Genomic DNA, 18,984 nt, shown 5'->3' on the forward strand with positions numbered 1-18,984 from the left:
AGGGGGAAAACAGGCCAGCAGGATCTACCCCCACTCGCCCGACAACTGCTTCAGCAAACAAGTTGATCAAACAGACACTACCTACTACTTCCTGTCTTGCTGGGGAGAAAACTAACTTAGCCCTCATCAGCGAGCCTTGGCCGCTTCACCTTGCTGTGGGGCTTTATATGCTAACTTTTAACCTTAGAATGATTTTAGATTTCTAATAAGTTGCAAAGACTTGGACCTATACATTCTCCACTCAAATTCCTCCAAGTTTAGCATTCGGTACATTTATCAAAAATTGAGAGCAAGCCACCGGTGCAGTTACCAACTAAACCACAGACTTCCGTGGATCTTCTGTTTTTCTCGAGGATTTTTGTTCGTTCCTTTCGGTTTCAGGATCGAAACCAGGATATTGCATAGCATTCGGTGCGTTGCAGCTCTGTGGCTCAAAATTGATAAATAATAGCAGGAAGAAGCAGGGAACGGGGTTTTTGAGATCGGTATTCCCCATTGTCAGACGAGGCCGTTAATGGCTGGCTGTACCGGAAAACGAGCCAGTTTGCTAATCTGACCACCAATTGCAGTTTCCACTACAGAGCAGCCGGGCTCCCGACCCTCCCCACCGCAGGTTCCCAGGGCGCTGGCCTGACGAGGGCCTTCTGCGCACCGGTCCCAAGGATCGAACCTTCAGCCCCTTCAGTGCTCACCCCGCACCGCCGCGCGTCCTCAGGCCCCGTGACTGCACGACCACCGCCAGGAACCGGGAAGGGTGGCCAGGTCCAGGTGGGCCAGCGGCGCGCCACTCCTCCTGAGCCCCGTGTCCGTGTCTCCGTGCAACCGGATGTTAGCTGCCCTCCTCCAACTTCAGCTCCAAAGCCGGATGGACAAATAAAAGCCTGAGATTTAGAACCGCCTAGGACACCGTGAGCGTTAATACACGCAAACTTAACTGGTCCCAACTTTGAGACTTTAGGAACCCCATAAGAGAAAAATGCGCCCCAGGTGAGGTTCCCGGGGAAAGGCAGATCTGGGAAGGCAGGCTTTCAGCAGTTAGAAACCCAGAAGGCAGCTTGGGCCATTGGGAGTGCGGGAGCAAAGGCGCGGCAGGAGGGAATGCTTGCAGAACGCTGGTGGCAAGATTGCTTTGTTCATTTTCTATCTCAGACGCTTTCATCCGACGTGCTGGACCAGCTTCATTACCTTGTTAAAATGATCGTGTGCTAATTCTCCGCGCCCACACCTATTACAACAGAGGGCTTGGCGGTTGCAAAAAACACTTTCCTAGGCTTAAATAATACTCTGGTTTAAAAACAGAGATCAGATCCTTTTCTTGCAGTAATAATCCTCTCATTTCTTCTCCAGAGCCCGTCTGTATTGTCCCGACTTGGTTTCTGTACTTGGTTCCATTACCTGGATTGAAACTAGTGAATTACTTCTAGGGGTGGCTGTGTAAATTCAGAGTTCTCTTTTTATAAGACTGCCTGGCGTGGTAATAATATATGTTATCTTTCAGGTGTCTGTGATAGTAAGAATCTGTAAACATATGTCCAACCAGAGAAATGATTAACTCAAATTAAGAGATTAGGTTAAGTCCTGAAATTTAGGGGGGGAGGGGAGACACCTGGTGTCAACCTAGACTCCATAAACACACATGCACCTGCATTCATGTATTCTGCAAATACATATATGCATATGTATCACACACACACACACACACACACACACACACTTTTAACAAAGGTGACCTGTACACTTTATCTTTTGTAGGGTACTGGTGATTGTATGTAGTATCTTGTGGTGGTTGGGATGAGAACCCCCATAAGCTCATATATTTTTGAGTGCTTGGTTCCTAGCTGCTGTAAGGGTTAAGAGGCGTGGCCTTTCTGGAGGTGTGTCACGGGGTAAAGGGTGGGCTTTAAGGTTTCAAAAGCACTTAACCAGGCCCAGTCTCTCTGCCTCCTGCTTGTGGATCAGATGTGAGCTCTCAGCTACTGCTCCAGTGCCATGCCTGCCTGTCTGCCAACATGCTCCCTGCCTGGGCAGACTCACCCTCTGAAACTGTAAGCAAACTTCCCAGTCAATGCTTTCTTTTATAAGTTGCCTTGGTTATGGTGTCTCTTCACAGCAATGGAGGTGACCACGATATGCTTCATACATCTAATCATGCATGCCATCGCTGAGCCACACCCCCACAACAACTGTACATCAAATTTTAAAACCGGAATTTTAAGATAAAAAGTATCTAAAAAATAATTGAGAGCTATTTTTCCCCCCTGAGACAGGGTTTCTCTGTAATTTTTGGAGCCTGTCCTGAAACTAGCTCCTGTAGACCACACTGGCCTCTAACTCAGAGATCTGCCTGTCTCTGCCTCCCGAGTGCTGGGATTAGAGGCATACGTCATCGCCATCCAGTGAGAGCTATTTTCTTTTTGTTATATTTTGCTTTTCAAGACAGGGTTTCTCTGTGTAGTCCTGGCTATTCTGGAACTAGCTCTGTAGACCAGGCTGGTCTCAAACTCAGAGATTTGCCTGCCTCTGCTTCCCGACAGCTGAGATTAAAGGTGTACTGCCTTGCGAGTCTGTATTTTCTAAGATAATATAATCCTCACATAAATAAAATACAGAATAACGTGCATGATGTTATTTTGTGTGTGTGTGCACGGCCAGAGAACCACCTTGGACATTTCTTAAACACCGTAGCCTGTAACCCATGAAGTAGGCTAGGTTGCCAAAGAGCATGTTTGTATGTGTGGGCGCCCTTGGGCACACACACGTGGAAGCCAAAGTTGTCTTCCTTGATCATTATGCTATTGAAGCAGTCTCTTGCTGAGCCCAGAGCGAGTCATTCCAGCCGGTCTAGTTGCCCGCTTGCCCCAAGGGGTGTCTCTGCCGCCAGTGCTGGTTACAGGCACAGTGCTTGGCCTGCGCTTGCGCAGTGAACACTTCATCCACTGAGCCATCTCCCCAGCCCTCCAGGTATTAAACCCACTTTTATTTTGTGTATGCACGTGTGTATGTGGAATGTCGGTTCTCTCCTGCTGAACTCATGTCCTCAGCCTTGGTGTCGAGTGCTTCATTTACTCAACCATCTCATCAGTCCCCTCTGATCTTTAAAATAAAAAAGCAATACTCTGATGGTGAATCTTTAGTTTTCCATTTTTATTTTGAGAGATCACCTACATTTTAGTAAATTTAAGATATGTACCCATTGACCAGATTTATTATCCATTGAGTTTGATTTTTTTAGGTTTAATCCTTAATAAAATAATTTACATTAGTATCTGAGATTCTTTAAGCTTTCTCATGGAGAAAAAGAAATCCAGGCAGCAGCTAGAGCTGCAACATAGTTTTCTTCTGCTGATCCTTGGGCATTCTGTTATGTGACTGAGTGATATCAACAAGGGTAGCTATACAGTGGCCAGGCTGGTTCCCCCACACCCCCTTTGAGACAGAGTCTTAACTACATAGCCCTGCTTGGCCTAGAACTCACTAAGTGGAACAGCTTCTGCCTCCCAGGATCTGGGATCAACGGTGTGCACCACCGCGCCTGGCTAACCTCCTCTAGGTCAAGAGTTATGATCTTTGACCCACTGCTCAATCCACTTTGAGATCTGGTTGATGTTATCCTCTAGCTGCTCTGGTTCATTACTGGGCAGCTGGTGCACAATTTCTTCTCTGTAAGATGCTCTGGCTTCTTCATAAAGAATTTGGAAAATCTCACACTGAATGTTGTCTTGTAGTTTCTTCGCATTATAACCCCTAGAAGGCAGAGAGGTAAAGCAAACAGAATGGTATTAAATATGGCTTTGGGAACAAGTTAGAAATTGGACACTGTGAATATATCAGCAATTACCTAAGATACTTCTCATAATCTGCACAAGACTTCTTTGACATGAGAGCTAAAGTAAGAATTATGACACTAACATTTGAGTTTATCTGAATCCCTTGCTAGTTTATTAGCTGCTCATATAATTAGTCAATAAACAAGTACCCACCTCAAGTCAGATTCTCAGATAGGAGTAAAGGATCCATAGCAAGAATTTATGAAAGACAGACAGTATACACAAAGGAGAACATGGAATATCATACACCGATTAGATAATTCATCATAAAAATGTTATCTGTATTTTACTAATCCCAAAGACAATAAAAGAATTTATATAATATTTAGGCAGCATATAAAATAATCAACTAAACAGCCAGTTAAAAAGCTGAGGGGCCAGAGAACCCTTAGACATGGCATCCACGCCCTCGACTGCTAAAAAGCCACCGAGGTCATTTGGAGCCTTTGATAGCAATAGAGAGAAACAATGATGGCAGTTGAAGAACCAGCCCAACTCCATTTTGTTCCTAGAAGCCACTTTGTACTTGTAGTTAAGTTTCTGTTTTTCAGACCAGGGCTGCGCCCCACTCCCAATCATAAAATATTCTGTATAGGGCTGGAGAGATGGCTCAGTGGTTAAGAGCATTGCCTGCTCTTCCAAAGGTCCAGAGTTCAATTCCCAGCAACCATGTGGTGGCTCACAACCATCTGTAATGAGGTCTGGTGCCCTCTTCTGGCCTGCAGACATGCACACAGACAGAATATTGTATACATAATAAATAAATAAGTATTTAAAAAAATATTCTGTGTAACAAATGCTCCAGGACAATTTCCTTAGCTGCTTTGTAAAATCCTACCTGCCTGGTCTCATTTCTGTAACCACACTTGCTTGGAAAAAAAAGGAAATCCCCCACCTTGCAGTTTTGCCCTAAAAACGGGGAGGGTATGGGAAATTGGCTTGAGGCTGGTCTCATGAATCCTGCCTTGATGTGAACACGAATAAAGCTTGCTTTAGTTTGGCCATAATTTGGGTCAGTGGTCTTTATCATCGAGTCTACAGCAATAATAGTGTCTCCTTAACATCTAAACTTCAGGAATCAGTGACCTTTGACAATATGGCCATGTACTCTCCAAACTTGCTCTTCCAGAAGCCCTGAGTTCAAGTCCCAGCAACCACATGGTGACTCTCAACCATCTATAATGAGATCTGGTGCCCTCTTCTGGCCCACAGGCATATACGCAGGCAGAACACTGTATGCTTAGATAAATAAATCTTTTAAAAAAGGTTTATAGTGGCTTTTCACTATTTAAAGAAAAAGATGGAAATTTACATCTTGCTTACCCTAGTTTGTCATATATTTACTCCTTGTCCTCTGTACAAGGATTTTACACACATCCATTGGCCAATCAGAGCTGGCCATTCTGACCCTAGATTTGACAAAATTCTGGAGCTTTTCTTTCTGATACTGTCTGCTAACTCCCTCTAGACTCTCCACCTGCCTATCTATAGTCTGGATCAAAAGATATCAGAAAAAGTTTTCTTCCAAGTTCCCTTTTCTGGTTAAATCTAATGTTCTATGTGGGTAGGTCCAATACACACACACACATACATATATACATACATACACACACACAAATATATACATTATGTATACAGTGTTCTGCATTTATCCATGCAGGCCAGAAGAGGGCACCAGATCTCATTACAGATGGTTGTGAGCCATCATGTGGTTGCTGGGAATTAACTCAGGACCTCTGGAAGAGCACCCAGTGCTCTTAACCTCTCCAGTCCCCAAAATATATTTTAATGATTGTAAAATGCTGTTATCTTGTTAATCTTCATAAACTTCCCCCTTGATGTATGGATAATTTAAATGAGTAGTGTTCAAACTAAAAATATTATTGTTTGACTCTTTTTGTAGGAAAGGCCTTGTATCAAGGATAAAGCATGATTATTTGGGGGTTTCTTTCTTTTAGCTCTTGTAGACCAGGCTGACCTTGAACTCACAGAAATTCGCCTGCCTCTGCCTCCCAAATGCTGGGATTAAATGGGATTAAAGCTGTGTGCTACTACCGCCTGGCTATTTGGGGGTTTCTATCTCTTATATTTTGCTAAATCAAATTTTCAGTTGAAGCTGGGCAGTGGTGGTACACGCCTTTAACTCTAACACTTGGGAGGCAGTAAGCAGGCAGACCTCTGAGTTCAAGGCCAATCTGGTCCACAGAGTGAGTTCCAGGACAGCTAGGACTATTACACAGAGAAACCCTGTCTCAAAAATCCAAACCTAAATCAGTGTTTTTTTTTTTTTCCTTACCGTGTTTCAAGTCTTTTGTACAGTATACTATTATCTGTTCTCAACACAAAAACTATGTGAAACCAGCGTTCAGGAAAGAAATCACAACCATGGTAATCAACGATAACGCCGCCTTCGCTCATCTGACTCTCTAACTCATCAACGACCTGCAATAGACACACAACAGAGAGATGAATAACAGCCCTAAGAAAAACAGAACCTGACTTTCCCAAAAAGCTAACAAATGCACGCTCGTCTGTTCAGTCATACTTACTCGATCTTCATCTAAAATGGGACAACCATACTCTTCATCGTAGCCGTCATACAACTGCCCTGGAAGAGATTTCATCAGTTGGTTAACATTTCCTAAGTAGCTTTCACTGATTTTCAGTTGACTCTAGGTTTGTGGAAACACAACAATGATTCTTTCAGATGCAAGAAAGGGCACCAGTACAACAGCTGAGACACGTACCATCGCCACGATGCGGTCGGCAAACACATAAAGCAATGCTGAAAAACTGGAATTTTATCTAGAAGGAAACCTGGGTGGCAACACATCTTAACATATCTTTTAAGTTATCTTGTTTGTTTTGTTTTCCAACAGGGTTTCTCGGTAGTTTTGGTGCCTGTCCTGGAACTCATATAGATTTGCCCGCCTCTGCCTCCCAAGTGCTAGGAATAAAGGCGTGTGCCACCACCACCTGGCAGGAATATATCTTAAACTTACTTTGTTTGCTGTGTGCTCTTGAGTCAGCCCACCCTGGCCTCAAACCAGGAATCCTAATCCCCACTTCTAGGATCGCAGGCACATACCAATCATTATGTCCAGCTTATCCAAAACCTTTACTTTTTTCTTTTTTTAAATTAAGATTTTATTGGGGGTTGGCAAGATGGCTCAGCAGTTAGGAGCACTGACTGCTCTACTGTTCTAAAGGTCCTGATTTCGTATCCAAGCAACCACATGGTGGCTTACAACCATCTATAGCTGGGTCCAGTGCACCCTTCTAGTGCATAGACAAAGCACTTGTATACATAAGATACATAAGCAAACGCTTAAAATTTTATTTTTACTTATGTGAGTGCATGTGTCAGTGAGTACAGATTCCTGAGGAGGCCAGAAGTGTTGAACCCATGAAACTTGTGCTATAGGATGCTGGCTGTAAACCACAAGATAGGTGTTGGGAACTGAACTCTGGTCTCCACAAGAGCAGAATGCAGTTTTTTTTGTTTGTTTTGTTTTTTCTGAGACAAGATTTCTTTGTATAGCCTTAGTGATCCTAGAACTAGATCTGTAGATTAGGCTGGCTTCTACCAGAGATCTTCCTGCCTCTGCCTCTTGAGTACTGGGATTAAAGGCGTGCACCATCACTACCACCTCCAGCTATAATTTTTAAGTAAGAGATTTGCGTTTTATAACTCCTCCCCTCTAAGACAGGGTCTAGCTGTGTGAATCTGGCTGGCCTTCAACTCACAGAAATCCATCTGTCTCATAAAGGTTGGAATTAAGGGCCTTAGCCACCACACCTGGCTAAAAGGCTTATTTTTAATTACATGTATGTCTGAGTCTAGTTATGTGCATGAGTGTGGGTGCCTGCAAAGGCCAGAGTCGCTGGCTCTCCAGAGAACTGGAGTCACAGACAGTTGTGAGCCATCCAATGTGGTGCAGGAACTGAAGTTGGGTTCTCTGCAAAAGCAGCATGCATTCTTAATGTCTAGGTCATCTTTCCAGCCTTTCTCAGAAATTTTTTTTTTTTAAAGAACAAACTATTTTATTTTTATTTACTTATTATATTATGTGTATAGCATTCCTTCCACATGTGCCTGCAAGGCAGAAGAGGGCGCCAGGTCTCATTACAGATGGCTGTAAGCCACCATGTGGTTGCTGGGAATTGAACTCAGGACCTCTGGAAGAGCAGTCAGTGCTCTTAACCTCTGAGCCATCTCTCCAGCCCCTCTCAGAAATTTTTAAACAGCAAAATTGAAATAACTTTAAACAAGGGGAGGGGACCAACAGCACCAGAGTTTGTGGGGCTATCAGTGCAAGAAAATAACATTTTTGTTGTTATTGATTGGTAGGAAAAGGGAATACATGGATAGACAAATATAAACAGTCTCACACACAGTAGGATTGGGCTCCAATTCCAGCATGCTGGAGGCAAAGGCAGGCAGATCTCTGGGAGTCTGAGGACAGCCTAGTCTACACAGTGAGTTCTAGGACATTCAGGACTACGCAGAGAGACCCTGTCTCAAAACAAAACAACAAACCCAAACTAAACCAAAGCAAGATTGGGCTCCAGATGAAGGTCAAGAATATAAACTTGCTGGTGCATGCAAGGTGGCAGTGGCAGACACCTTTAATCCCAGCACTCGGGAGGCAGAGACAGGTCAGTCTTTTGAGTTTGAGGCCAGACTGGTCTACAGAGTGAGTTCCAGAACAGCTAGAGATACAGAGAAACCCTGTCTCAGAAAACAAACAAGCAAACAAAAAACCAAGAAACAAAAAAGAATATAAACTTATTCCAAGCAGTCTCGGGTTCTTGCTTCCCTGATCTCTCCCTTTCTTAAGGACTGGGGAAGAGGAATCAATGTCGTCATTTCTTAGAATCTCTAAAAGCCATTCTTCTCGCCAGGTGGTGGTGGTGCACACCTTTTAATCCCAAGCACTTGGGAGGCAGAGGAAGGCAGATCTCTGTGAGTTCGAGGCCAGCATGGCCTACAGAGCGAGTTCCAGGACAGAGAAACCCTGTCTCGAAAAAAATTAAAAACCAAAACTCCAAAACAAAACTAAAAAGCCATTTCTCTGAGCTAGACAGTCTTGGGCCTGTGGCTGTAGCGCAGCAGAGAGGGCACTTGCTTACCATTCACAAGGCCAGTCTCATAGTTAGGCAGAGGCTTGAGAGACAGCTCATCAGCTAATGGCACTTGCTCTTCTTTCAGAGGACACCTGGGTTCAATTCCCAGAGCTCACATGGTGACTCACAACTGTTTGTGACTCCAGTTCCAAGGGGTCTGACACTTTCTTCTGGCCTCTGTGGGCACCAGGCATACACATGGTACACATACAAACATGTAGGCAAAAACAAAAAAAAAACAAAAAAAAAACAAAAATCCGAGTGGGAATAACTTAGTTGGCAGAGGGCTCGCCGATTGTGCAGGAGCCCTGGGTTTGAGTGTCAGCGTTAAACAAGCCCGGTGTAAAATCACATGCCTAGAATCAAGTACTCAGGACTCAGGACAACCAGGAGCCCAAGGCCACTCTCGGTTACCTAACAAGTTATAGGCCCATCCTGGGACAGAAGAGTTCCAGTCTCAAAACAAGAACAACTAAAGCGACAAGCGCAATCACAGAGAGGCAAATTCAGCTTTAGGAATAGAGCTCAGTGGGAGAGTGCTCGCCTGACATGCGCGTGGCCCGTCTGGTGCCTGCCATTGAATTAAAAAAATGGAAGTTAAGGTTGGGGATTTCAACTCAACATTAGAAGTTTCAACAATTCACAGGTTCAAGAGAAGTGATCTTTCTTTCTGTTTTTTCCCCCCAAAGATAGGGTTTCTCTGTGTATCTCTGACTATCCTGGAACTCACTTTGTAGGCCAGACTGGCCTCGAACTCAAGAGATCTGCCTGCCTCTGCCTCCCAAGTGCTGGGATTGAAGCCTTGAGTTTTGTTTCTTTTTTTTTTTTTCTGCTGCTGTTGTTTTGGTTTTTCAAGACAGGGTTTCTGTGTAGCTTTGGAGCCTGTTCTGGAACTTACTCTATAGACCAGGCTGGCCTCGAACTCACAGAGACCCGCCTGCCTCTGCTTCTAGAGTGCTGGAATTAAAGGCGTGCACCACCACCACTTGGTTTGAGTTTTCTTTTAGGAGGTAAAATAACCTCACCCTCACTACAATCTAGACTTTAGTCATACTTTAGCCACCAGAAGCACAGTACTTAGTCAATTTCTTACCTAATTCCTCCTATATTTTGTTACAGGCTGAAAGTAAGTCAATGGAATGAGCCCCCTTGCACCTGCTGTGACTTGTCTTCATGGGATAAATGCTCCATTAGCACAAACAGTATCAGGCTAAGAAACTAAACTGCCTCGGTGTGGCAAAGACTCAACAAACAACACTGCTGCTTCCTTGCCAAATACGAGCTAACTCATAAACCAACACCAAGTGCTGTCAGTAAGTTTAAAATAACGGAAGCAGAGGGCTGGAGAGATGGCTCAGTGGTTGAGAGCACTGACTGCTCTTCCAGAGGACCCGGGTTCAATTCCCAGCACCCACATGGCAGCTCACAACTGTCTGAAGATCAGTTCCAGGGGAATCTGACACTTCACACCAATGCACCTAAAATAAAGTTAAATAAACCATAAAAATATTAAAAAAAAAATAAAATAACGGAAGCAGTTGTGAAAGTCAGGGCATTAGACCAGGTGGTGGCAGTGCACACGTTTAATCCCAGCACTCGGAAGGCAGAGGCAGGCGAATCTCTGTGAGTTCAAGCCACCCTGGTCTACAAGAGTGAGTTCCAGGTTAGGCTCCAACAGAGAAAGCCTGTCTTGAAAAGCCAAATAAATAAATAAAATAATTAAATTTTAAAAAAAATCAAGAGAGGGCACCCTTGATCACACAACAAGCATCCGTGGTCACTGGCTGCAGCAGTGACGTCGTATTTGGGAACTACCCCATTCCTGTTCCATATGCAGTGGTTCCCTTTCTCATGGCTGTGGCAAACGCCCACCACAGCAGGAGCGAAGGTCTGAGACATGCTTTCAGGAGTCTGTCCTTGTGGCAGAGAAGGCAGGACAGAGCTGCTTCAGTTCGAGGTGGCGGGAGCCTGCAACTGCCACTACTTCACATGGTGTCCAAACCAGGAAGAGGGGAGACAGGAACCATCAAGGATAGCCCCCAGCACCTCTGTCACCATCTGGGGACGTGAACCCATGGGGCTCAAGAGAGGCATTTTGGTGAAGAGCATGCTCCCGCATCAGGCCTCCTTCGATGTAGAAAGGAAGATTATTTTTTATTATTGTTATTCTATGTGTACATGGTTTGTGTAGGAGAATATGTAGACAATGAGCATGTGAGTCTTCACATGTGTGATTCTACCTATGCTGAGTCATCTCACTGGCCTCCTTTTGTAGGTATGTATGTTTTTTCCAAGACAGGTTTTCTCTGTGTAGCCCTGGCTGTCCCGGAACTCTCTTTGCAGACTAGGCTGACCTCAAACTCAGATCTGCCTCAAGTGCTAGAATTAAGTGTTCTATAATCATTACCTGGCTGATGAAGGATATTTTAAATCATGCCAACATATTTTAATATAACAAGTGAAATACAAACTTTCAAATACTCATTTCCATAAAACTTGTCTTTTTTTTTTTTGAAACAGGGTCTCTTTGTATGGCTTTGGAGTCTATACTAGAACTTGCTCTGTAAACCAGGCTGGTCTCAAACTCAGAGATCCACCTGTCTCTGCTTCCTGAATGTTGAGATTAAAGGCATGGACCACCACTGTCCAGGCTCCACAAAACTTTTATCACACAGGATGTACCAGTGATTGAAGTGATAATAAGGACACATTAATGAACAAGATATATAGACAAGTAAATACAATCCCTTCCCTTAAAGAACTTATAATAAACTGGAGATGACAGCAAGTCTGGAAATGGGACTGTATTGCCAGAGGAATTGGATGAGTACCTAGCATAACCTCAAGGTGTTAGGGGAGGCTCAGAAGTAGTGTGTGTATGTATCTGTGTGTGTTGCATGCATACAAAGGTATGGGTGTGTGCGTACCTTTGTAGCAATCAGAGCAGGACACTGGGTGTCTTCCCCTACTGCTACTGGCCTGACTGCCTCAAGACAGGGCTTCTCACTAAATAAACAGGGCTCACTGTCTGGGTTAGGGTGGCTGCCCGGCAAGCTCCCACCAACTGCCTGTCTCCACCCACCAACACTGAGGCACCTGCAGCATGCATCTCCCTGCTTTTTACCTTGTGCTTCCAGACCCAGAGTTCTTATCTACTGAGCTAGCTCCCCAGCTCCTAGGAGTAATTTCTAAGCAAAGATTTGAAGTAGTTAGCTGGAGATGGGGTAGAGAGAACTGAGCAGACCGTTTTAACCCAAAGAAAGCAAGATAATCAAAGAGAGTGCCAAAGGACCGGAGGAGGGAACCATTGGAAAATAGTTTAAGCTAAAGTCAGATCAAAAAGGCCATTAAGACTGCATAAAGAGTTTAGATCAAGGTATATTAAACACGGGATACAGTGATTCACTTCTCATCTTAAAAGATCATTTTGTTTTCTGAGTAAACAGTGAATTGGAGCCAAATCTGGAAGCAGCAGGCATTCTTTATGAAGAATTTAGAATTCTCGGTAACCAGTCACTACAGTATGTACTGAGGGTGACAGTAGAGATGGATTTTAAAGTTCACTTCATACAGTTTAGAACATTAAGAGGAAGCTGATTCTATCAGTTGTTCATACACATGATTTTGTCTTGTTTTTGAAGACAGGGTTTTTCTGTGTAACAATTCTGGCTGTGCTAGAACTCGCTTTGTAGACCAGCCCGGCCTTCAACTCTTAGATGCCCCTGCTTCTGCCTCCCAGTGCTGGGAGTAAAGGTGTGCATCTGTACCACCCGGCTACTTCTCACCTTTTCTTTATCAAGAGACAAGTGAGAGATTAGAGATTGAGGTTTCTCACATATGGGCTGGCACCTAAGGTGGCATGCACCAAATAAACCACATGCCGGGATGTATACCTGTAATTGCACTAAGGAAGGACAGACAGAAGCAGCAGAACAGATTATTCTTAGCTATGCACTAAGTAGTTGGTCGGCCTAAGCTACATGAGACCTTGCTCAAAACAAAACAAAACTGGCTCAACAAGTAAAGGTATTTGCTGCCTTACCACCCTCCCAGGAGTTTGATCCCCAGGGCCCACGTGGTGGAAGGTGAGGGAGGACTGACTCTTGTACGTTGTGCTCTGACCTCCATGTGTGCCATGACAAACTCACAACAGTACAAACATACAGAGTAAGTAAGAAAACAAAAACCCTAGGCACAGTCCCAATGGCCAGGGAGATGGGAAAGGAGGACTATATAGATTTTCCCCAGAGAAACTATCAGAAGTTAGAGACCAAGTAGAACTGTGCAGAGAATGTGTTTGTGTGGGAAGTTAGAACCAGGAGGTAGTAAGAAGAATCAAAGATGATTTCAGTCCTGCTCTTTAAATACACTAATTTGGAGACGTGTGCTTAGAAGTTTAGACAGTTATGCAGAATAGGTGTCTAGTGTTCCTCAGCTCAGGGAAATATGTAGCAGGAGCTTGCCAACTCCTGAGTTGAGACAAACCAAGATCCTATCTATGGAGCAAGTAGCTGTGGTAGTGTATGCTTAGCATGAATGTAATTCTATCTGCAATGAATTCAATGAGCTACATTATTCTACCAGTCCCAGACCTATGGGTACCCTGGAGTTAGCCTTCATCGGGTTAAAGACTAATAAACTGGGGGTAGGGAAATTAAGGATGCTAAAAACACTAAAACAATTGTATATGAGAAAGAACATCACATGGAGAGCAATGTGAGGGGATACAGGATAATAATATAAGCAATCTTACACACTCACGGTACTGAGATGCTAAGTCAGGAGAATCATTTGAGCAAGAAGCAAAGTTGTAAAGTTTAAGAAGTGAGGCAGGGATCTAGAGAGATGGCTCAATGGCTAAGAGTACTGGCCAGTCTTCCAGAGGACCCAGATTCAATTCCCAACACCCACCTGTCTTATAACCGTCTGTGACTCCAGTCCCAGGGTATCCAAAGCCTCCATGGGCACCAGGCACATGTGTGGTGCACTTACATACAGACAAACACCCATATACATAAAAAATTGGAAAAAAGTGAGGTAGAAAGTAAGAAATGCCAAGAGTCTTAAATATGACCAAAGGAATGCCTTTAATCTCAGTACTTGGGGAGGAAGAGGCAGGACAAACTCTATAAATTTAAGGCCAGCATGGCCAAAATAGTTCCAAGACAGTTGGCACTACTCAGAGAGACCCTGCCTCAAAATAAATAATTAAATCATCAGAAGACATCAGAGGTAGGTAGCACAGCAAATAACAAAGGCTGTAACTGTTGTAATCTGTTGGCCTGGTTGGTCACCTGAGAACCCTGTCCCTTTAAGAGACAAGTCCCCTCCCTGAAGGCGTAAGTCACAAACAATCCCATACCAGTTTGGAATTATGACCAATAGAGAAGCTATTTATTTAAAGGGGAAAAACTTACAGATCACCATCCCAGACAACAGCCCTCTGCTCAATCAGGAAGGGAGCCTAGTCGCGGGAAGCCATAGTGAGTGCAGAGGGAAGTGGCAGCGTTTTTTAAAGGGAGACCACACCCCAGTGGGCTGGTATCTCAGCTGCTAGAAGGATCGCAGCCTGCTCTCTGTCTCTCTTTTGAAGAGGTAACTAATGCCTCTCCCTCCTCTCCTCTCCTCCCCTTCCCTTTCTCCTCCATAATCCACTAAGTAAACTTTATACCCACACTCTCTGCATGGCATATCTGTCTCTCTTACCCACCGCTGTCTCCCACCCGCAGGGGACGACAGGAGGGGGGGAGGCACGTGATTGCTGCCTCTCCTGGGACTGGTCCCCCACCACATGTTTATAAATAATAACAGTAACAACTTCAAGATGAAGGGAAAATTGCTTTGAAAACATAATTGCCAAAGTACCAAGAATCAAATTGACAAATGACAATTTTATTTTTTATGCATAAAGGTTGATGAAAAACCATTACTAGCTCTATTAAAACTCAACATTTCAATTGAAAAGCACGGAAAGCATACTTATTAAATACCACTTTCTAAAATACAGCTTTAGAACATCTAACATGCTTAATTTCAGTACAATGGATTCAAGACCAAGTATACATGTTACATGCATCAAGACTAGATTACAAATTATCATAGTCATCATCATCGTCATCGTCATCATCATCATCCCGTTTTCTTTTCAGTGCATTTGCTGACTCATTGGCTGTATTCTGTGATACCATATTAGTGGTAATCAGAATGTTTTTGGACCCAATTAGCGACGGATTAATCAGAACATTCTGAACTGTTGATGCTGCGGGAATTGAAGCTTTCACAGCAGGGGACTGGGAAGCAGGCATCTGCACTGTGAACCTTTGTCCTGTGAGGGACATTGGGGTGCCCACTTTAGTTGAGACAGACATGGTCTGTGGAGTTGGTGTGCCTAGTGTGGGAGTACTGGGTCTGCTAGAAACTGAGCCAACACTTAATCGCGGAACCGTGATTCTTCCTGCAGGAGTAGGTGCCTTTTTTTGCAAAGACTTAAGCCTATAGTTTGGAGCAGTTAAACAATATCTATCAGGTGGCAATCTAGGCCCTGAGTATGGCTTGATCAGCGGCAAAGGGGTTTGATTTCTTTGTCTTGCAATATCTAATAAAAAATCCCTCGGGGGAGGAGAAGTGAAAGACTGGTCGGCCCGGCACTGGATTGCCAATCGCACATCGTCTGCATCAACAGTAGCTTTCTTAGCATGGCTGGAATAAATTTTAGCATCATCTAGAATTGTGGTCACATATCGGAAGGCAAACTCCAACATCTGATTTATAACTCTCGGCTCATATTCTGTAATCCCCATATCCTTCAGGATTTGGGCCATCATCTGTGCATCTTTCGGCATGCTCTTGGGAGACGCCATCTTGCCAGACTCCATGATATCCGGTGATCAGACTTTAGGTCATTTAAAAAAAATATGGAAATTAGATCAAACCGAAATAGTTACTTTAGTAGCAACTGTTAGGAATTTAAAATTTTCAAATGTGTTAAAATTTTCAAAACTCTATCTAAAATGTAAAACAGCAATCTCTGTATACCTAAACTTCCCTCTGCTTAAAAATACTGAGTTCCTTCTCTGAGTGTGGAATATAAAAAGATGACACAAATAGTTAAGTAATAAAAGATTAGGGGAAAACAGGGTAAAATCAGTAAAAATACCACTTCAGACTATATGCAGCGAGTCTGGGCAGGCAACTATCAGAGCTAAAGTGACTGATAAAAATAACAGTAATATCCTACTGCTTGAGTCCACAGTAATCTGTCCTTCATGAAAGATCAATAAACTCACACTTGTTTAAAAACCACCCACAGCATTTTCCCTCTTCTTCATATTCAGACCTTATCTATCCAACCCCTCACAGAAGCTGTCCCCATTATTACTGTTCACAAACACTGGGTTAGGGAAGGGGAAAATGTCCAAAATAACTATGTAACAATACTCGGCATGTAGTCTTTTATTTTCTGTGTCCATAGCAGAACACAAATTGCTTACTACTGGTGTCTTTCTGCTTTCTGGACCCTCTAGCAACACTTAGCTAATTAGTACTAACACTCTACTACCTGACTTAAAAACATAAATCCAACATCAAAGTGTACCTTACCTTCTTGAGCTAAATCACCCACATTAACGTACTTCAGTCCTGATCTTGACGCAAGTTCTTTGCCTAGTGTGGTTTTTCCAACCCCGGGTGTACCTGTAAAAGAAGTCACAGAAAAACACGGTTCAAATGCTATTTATTAGATGTCAGTTGGTCTGCCCTGAAGGGTCTTAACTGACACAAAAATTTTCTTAATTAGCAATCACATATGAATATATACCATGATCTAATAAAAATTCCCCAGAAAGCCTGGTGTGGTGAGCACTCAGGGGGCAGAGACAGATGAATCTCTGTGAGTTCAAAACCAGCCTGGTCTACATTGTGAGTTTCTGAACAGCCAAGGAAACACAGAGAGACCTTGTCTCAAAACCAAACCAACTAAAAAAATTCTTCAGAAATGACTCAGTGTCAGTCTCTGTATCCTAATTTCCAGGAGTAGGATTTCAGCAATTTTGATGCAAATTCTGCCAACAACAACATGAACCTTCCCAGCCTAAAACTGGGCACCTCAAATAAACTGCCATCATTTACTGCTTTAATGAAGAAATTTAGGCGGCATGAGAGCACGTCACTACTCCTCACCCCTAACTCTGATAACTTCCCCAGAGGGAACTACTATAAACCAGGCCTTTCTCAGCTTTCTGTGTTTGTGATATCTAAGGGACATAACGTCCTACTTGGTATGTGTTTAAACAAGTGCACACATACACACACTGTATATATCCACACACAGCACTGATATCCTATACATTGTCCTTCGCCTTTCTCCTTTTATTGTTAACGCAATTATAAAACAATCAAAACATAATTAAAGCTGTTCAAACTTAAATAACCCTGATAAATCATGCCTCTAAAATGTATTTAGAAAAACATTTCCACTGTGGTACAGCAATCTGAAGCCTTGACTCAATTTGTGTGAACTCTGAACCCAACATGATTATTTTATTTTAGTCTGACTTCTCATGGTGTAGCTCTTGTTTTGACAGGGAGCTATGCATTCCAGGCTAGCCTTTCTGGTTTTCCTTAGTATCAGGATAACAAACATAAATTATGCCATCCAGTTTATGTAGTCGTGGGGATCCAACTCAGGGCTTCATGCCTACATCTCCAGGGTCTCAAACTGTAGCCTACTAGCTTCAATGCCTTATAGGAACCCCAAGATACTGTCTGTCCAAGCAAATCAGATATTGTAAAATATGTAAGGACTCTTTTCTTTTTTGGTTCTTCGAGACCGGGTTTCGCTGTAGCTTTGGAGCCTGTCCTGGAACTAGTGAAGACCGGGCTGGTCTCGAACTCAGAGATCCGCCTCCTTCCTCCACCTCCCGAGTGCTGGGATTAAAGGCGTGCGACACCACCGACCGACCCTCCTAAGGACTCTTAAAGGCTAAAATTTGCTTATGGTTCATTAACTGACAAAAACCCTGCTTCCACAAATAGGACCTTATTTTTTTTGTATAAAAGAATAGCATCTACGCCCATTTAATTTTTGTACGACTGGCCTACGATGGTATTAGACGCTACAACTTAAATTTCCAGTAAAAGCTTCGAAGATCCAGAAGAGCCCCACCCACGATCGGCTCCAGATCTAACATTTCACGGCACCAACGGCCACATAGGCTCAGCTTTCACACCGAAACAACGACAAAGCCTGTGACACCAACCGACCAAAACCGTTAATCGGTCACGTCTCTTCACGAACATCCAAAGTATTTACAGAAATCTTTTAGGCAGTGTTTCCCAGAAGCAAAAGGAAAGAGAAAAAAAAAAATCACGACCAGGAAGGCCCAAGGACCCCACCATCGCCCCATCTCCTATCGGCTAGAAACCGCTTTTACCACACTTGGATGGAGAAACCCCGAGCCCAAACCCCGACAAAGGACCCGCAGCCTGCCCGTTCTCCGGGCGAAATACCAGATTCACAAAGACCAAGCCTCGGGCGGGGCAGCGAAGCGGGACCGGCCGCCGCTCTCCTTCCTCGCCGCGCCGCGTCCGGCCACCCGGATTACCGCCCCCTCCCCCGCAACGGCCGCGCGCGCCGGGTCCTCACGCGACAGCCACACGCCACGCCGCGCAGCCCGAGGCGACCCCCTCCTGCCTCCCCCGGACCTCACGGCCCCTCGGCGTCCCCGGCCCGGCCCCGCCGCGCGCCCTAACCGGTGAGCAGGATGTTCGGAAGCTTCATAGTCCTCCTTCCCAGGCCGCCAGCGCCTCGGCTCACGCGCCCAACGCGCTCTCCAGGGAGGAGCCGGAAAGGGCGGGCAGGCGGGTGACCGTGTGCGCCCGCGGCTCGCTTTCCTCCCGGCCCCACTCGGGGCTCCCGACGCGCTTCAGGCGCCCTGACACGCACCGATGACTTTCCGGTATCCGGTGCTACGCTTCTATCGAACGGTGGAACCCGGGCCGCAACCCCGGCCGGCGTTTTGGGTCAGGCAGT

General features: G+C 44.4%; 3 protein-coding genes across 5 annotated transcripts in view; all 3 read right to left on the bottom strand.

The window, feature by feature from the left end:
- The window catches only part of Ccdc125 (coiled-coil domain containing 125), a 45,887-nt gene extending 44,854 nt beyond the window's left edge, over positions 1-1,033 (bottom strand). The window contains exon 1 of one of the 2 annotated variants that reach the window (XM_041663260.1): positions 693-1,033. The gene's annotated coding sequence lies outside the window, so the exon portion shown is untranslated. The remainder of the gene's footprint in view (positions 1-692) is intronic. The other variant, XM_041663259.1, reaches the window with a different exon arrangement.
- Positions 1,034-3,123: 2,090 nt separating this feature from the next.
- On the bottom strand, positions 3,124-18,835 carry Ak6 (adenylate kinase 6). The gene is made up of 5 exons (XM_041663274.1): positions 18,705-18,835; positions 16,554-16,646; positions 6,377-6,435; positions 6,124-6,269; positions 3,124-3,744 (listed from the first exon to the last, which is right to left on the bottom strand). Exons 1-5 carry the CDS (start codon positions 18,730-18,732, stop codon positions 3,552-3,554), a joined length of 519 nt encoding a protein of 172 aa, XP_041519208.1. The 5' UTR covers positions 18,733-18,835; the 3' UTR covers positions 3,124-3,551.
- Taf9 (TATA-box binding protein associated factor 9) lies at positions 14,826-18,758 on the bottom strand. Of its 2 annotated transcripts, none has more exons than XM_041663272.1 (3): positions 18,705-18,758; positions 16,554-16,646; positions 14,826-15,846 (listed from the first exon to the last, which is right to left on the bottom strand). In XM_041663272.1, the coding sequence occupies exon 3, from the start codon at positions 15,827-15,829 to the stop codon at positions 15,041-15,043; it is 789 nt and encodes a 262-aa protein (XP_041519206.1). In that variant the 5' UTR covers positions 15,830-15,846; positions 16,554-16,646; positions 18,705-18,758; the 3' UTR covers positions 14,826-15,040. The 2 variants fall into 2 exon arrangements, with proteins under 2 accessions (XP_041519206.1, XP_041519207.1); XM_041663273.1 differs by lacking the exon at positions 18,705-18,758 and adding an exon at positions 18,462-18,607.
- Positions 18,836-18,984: the final 149 nt, after the last annotated feature.

The sequence above is a fragment of the Microtus oregoni genome, unplaced genomic scaffold (genome assembly GCF_018167655.1).
Source record: "Microtus oregoni isolate MIOR12 unplaced genomic scaffold, Mior012 000014F_ref0000157, whole genome shotgun sequence".
In the NCBI taxonomy this organism is placed as follows: domain Eukaryota; kingdom Metazoa; phylum Chordata; class Mammalia; order Rodentia; family Cricetidae; genus Microtus; species Microtus oregoni.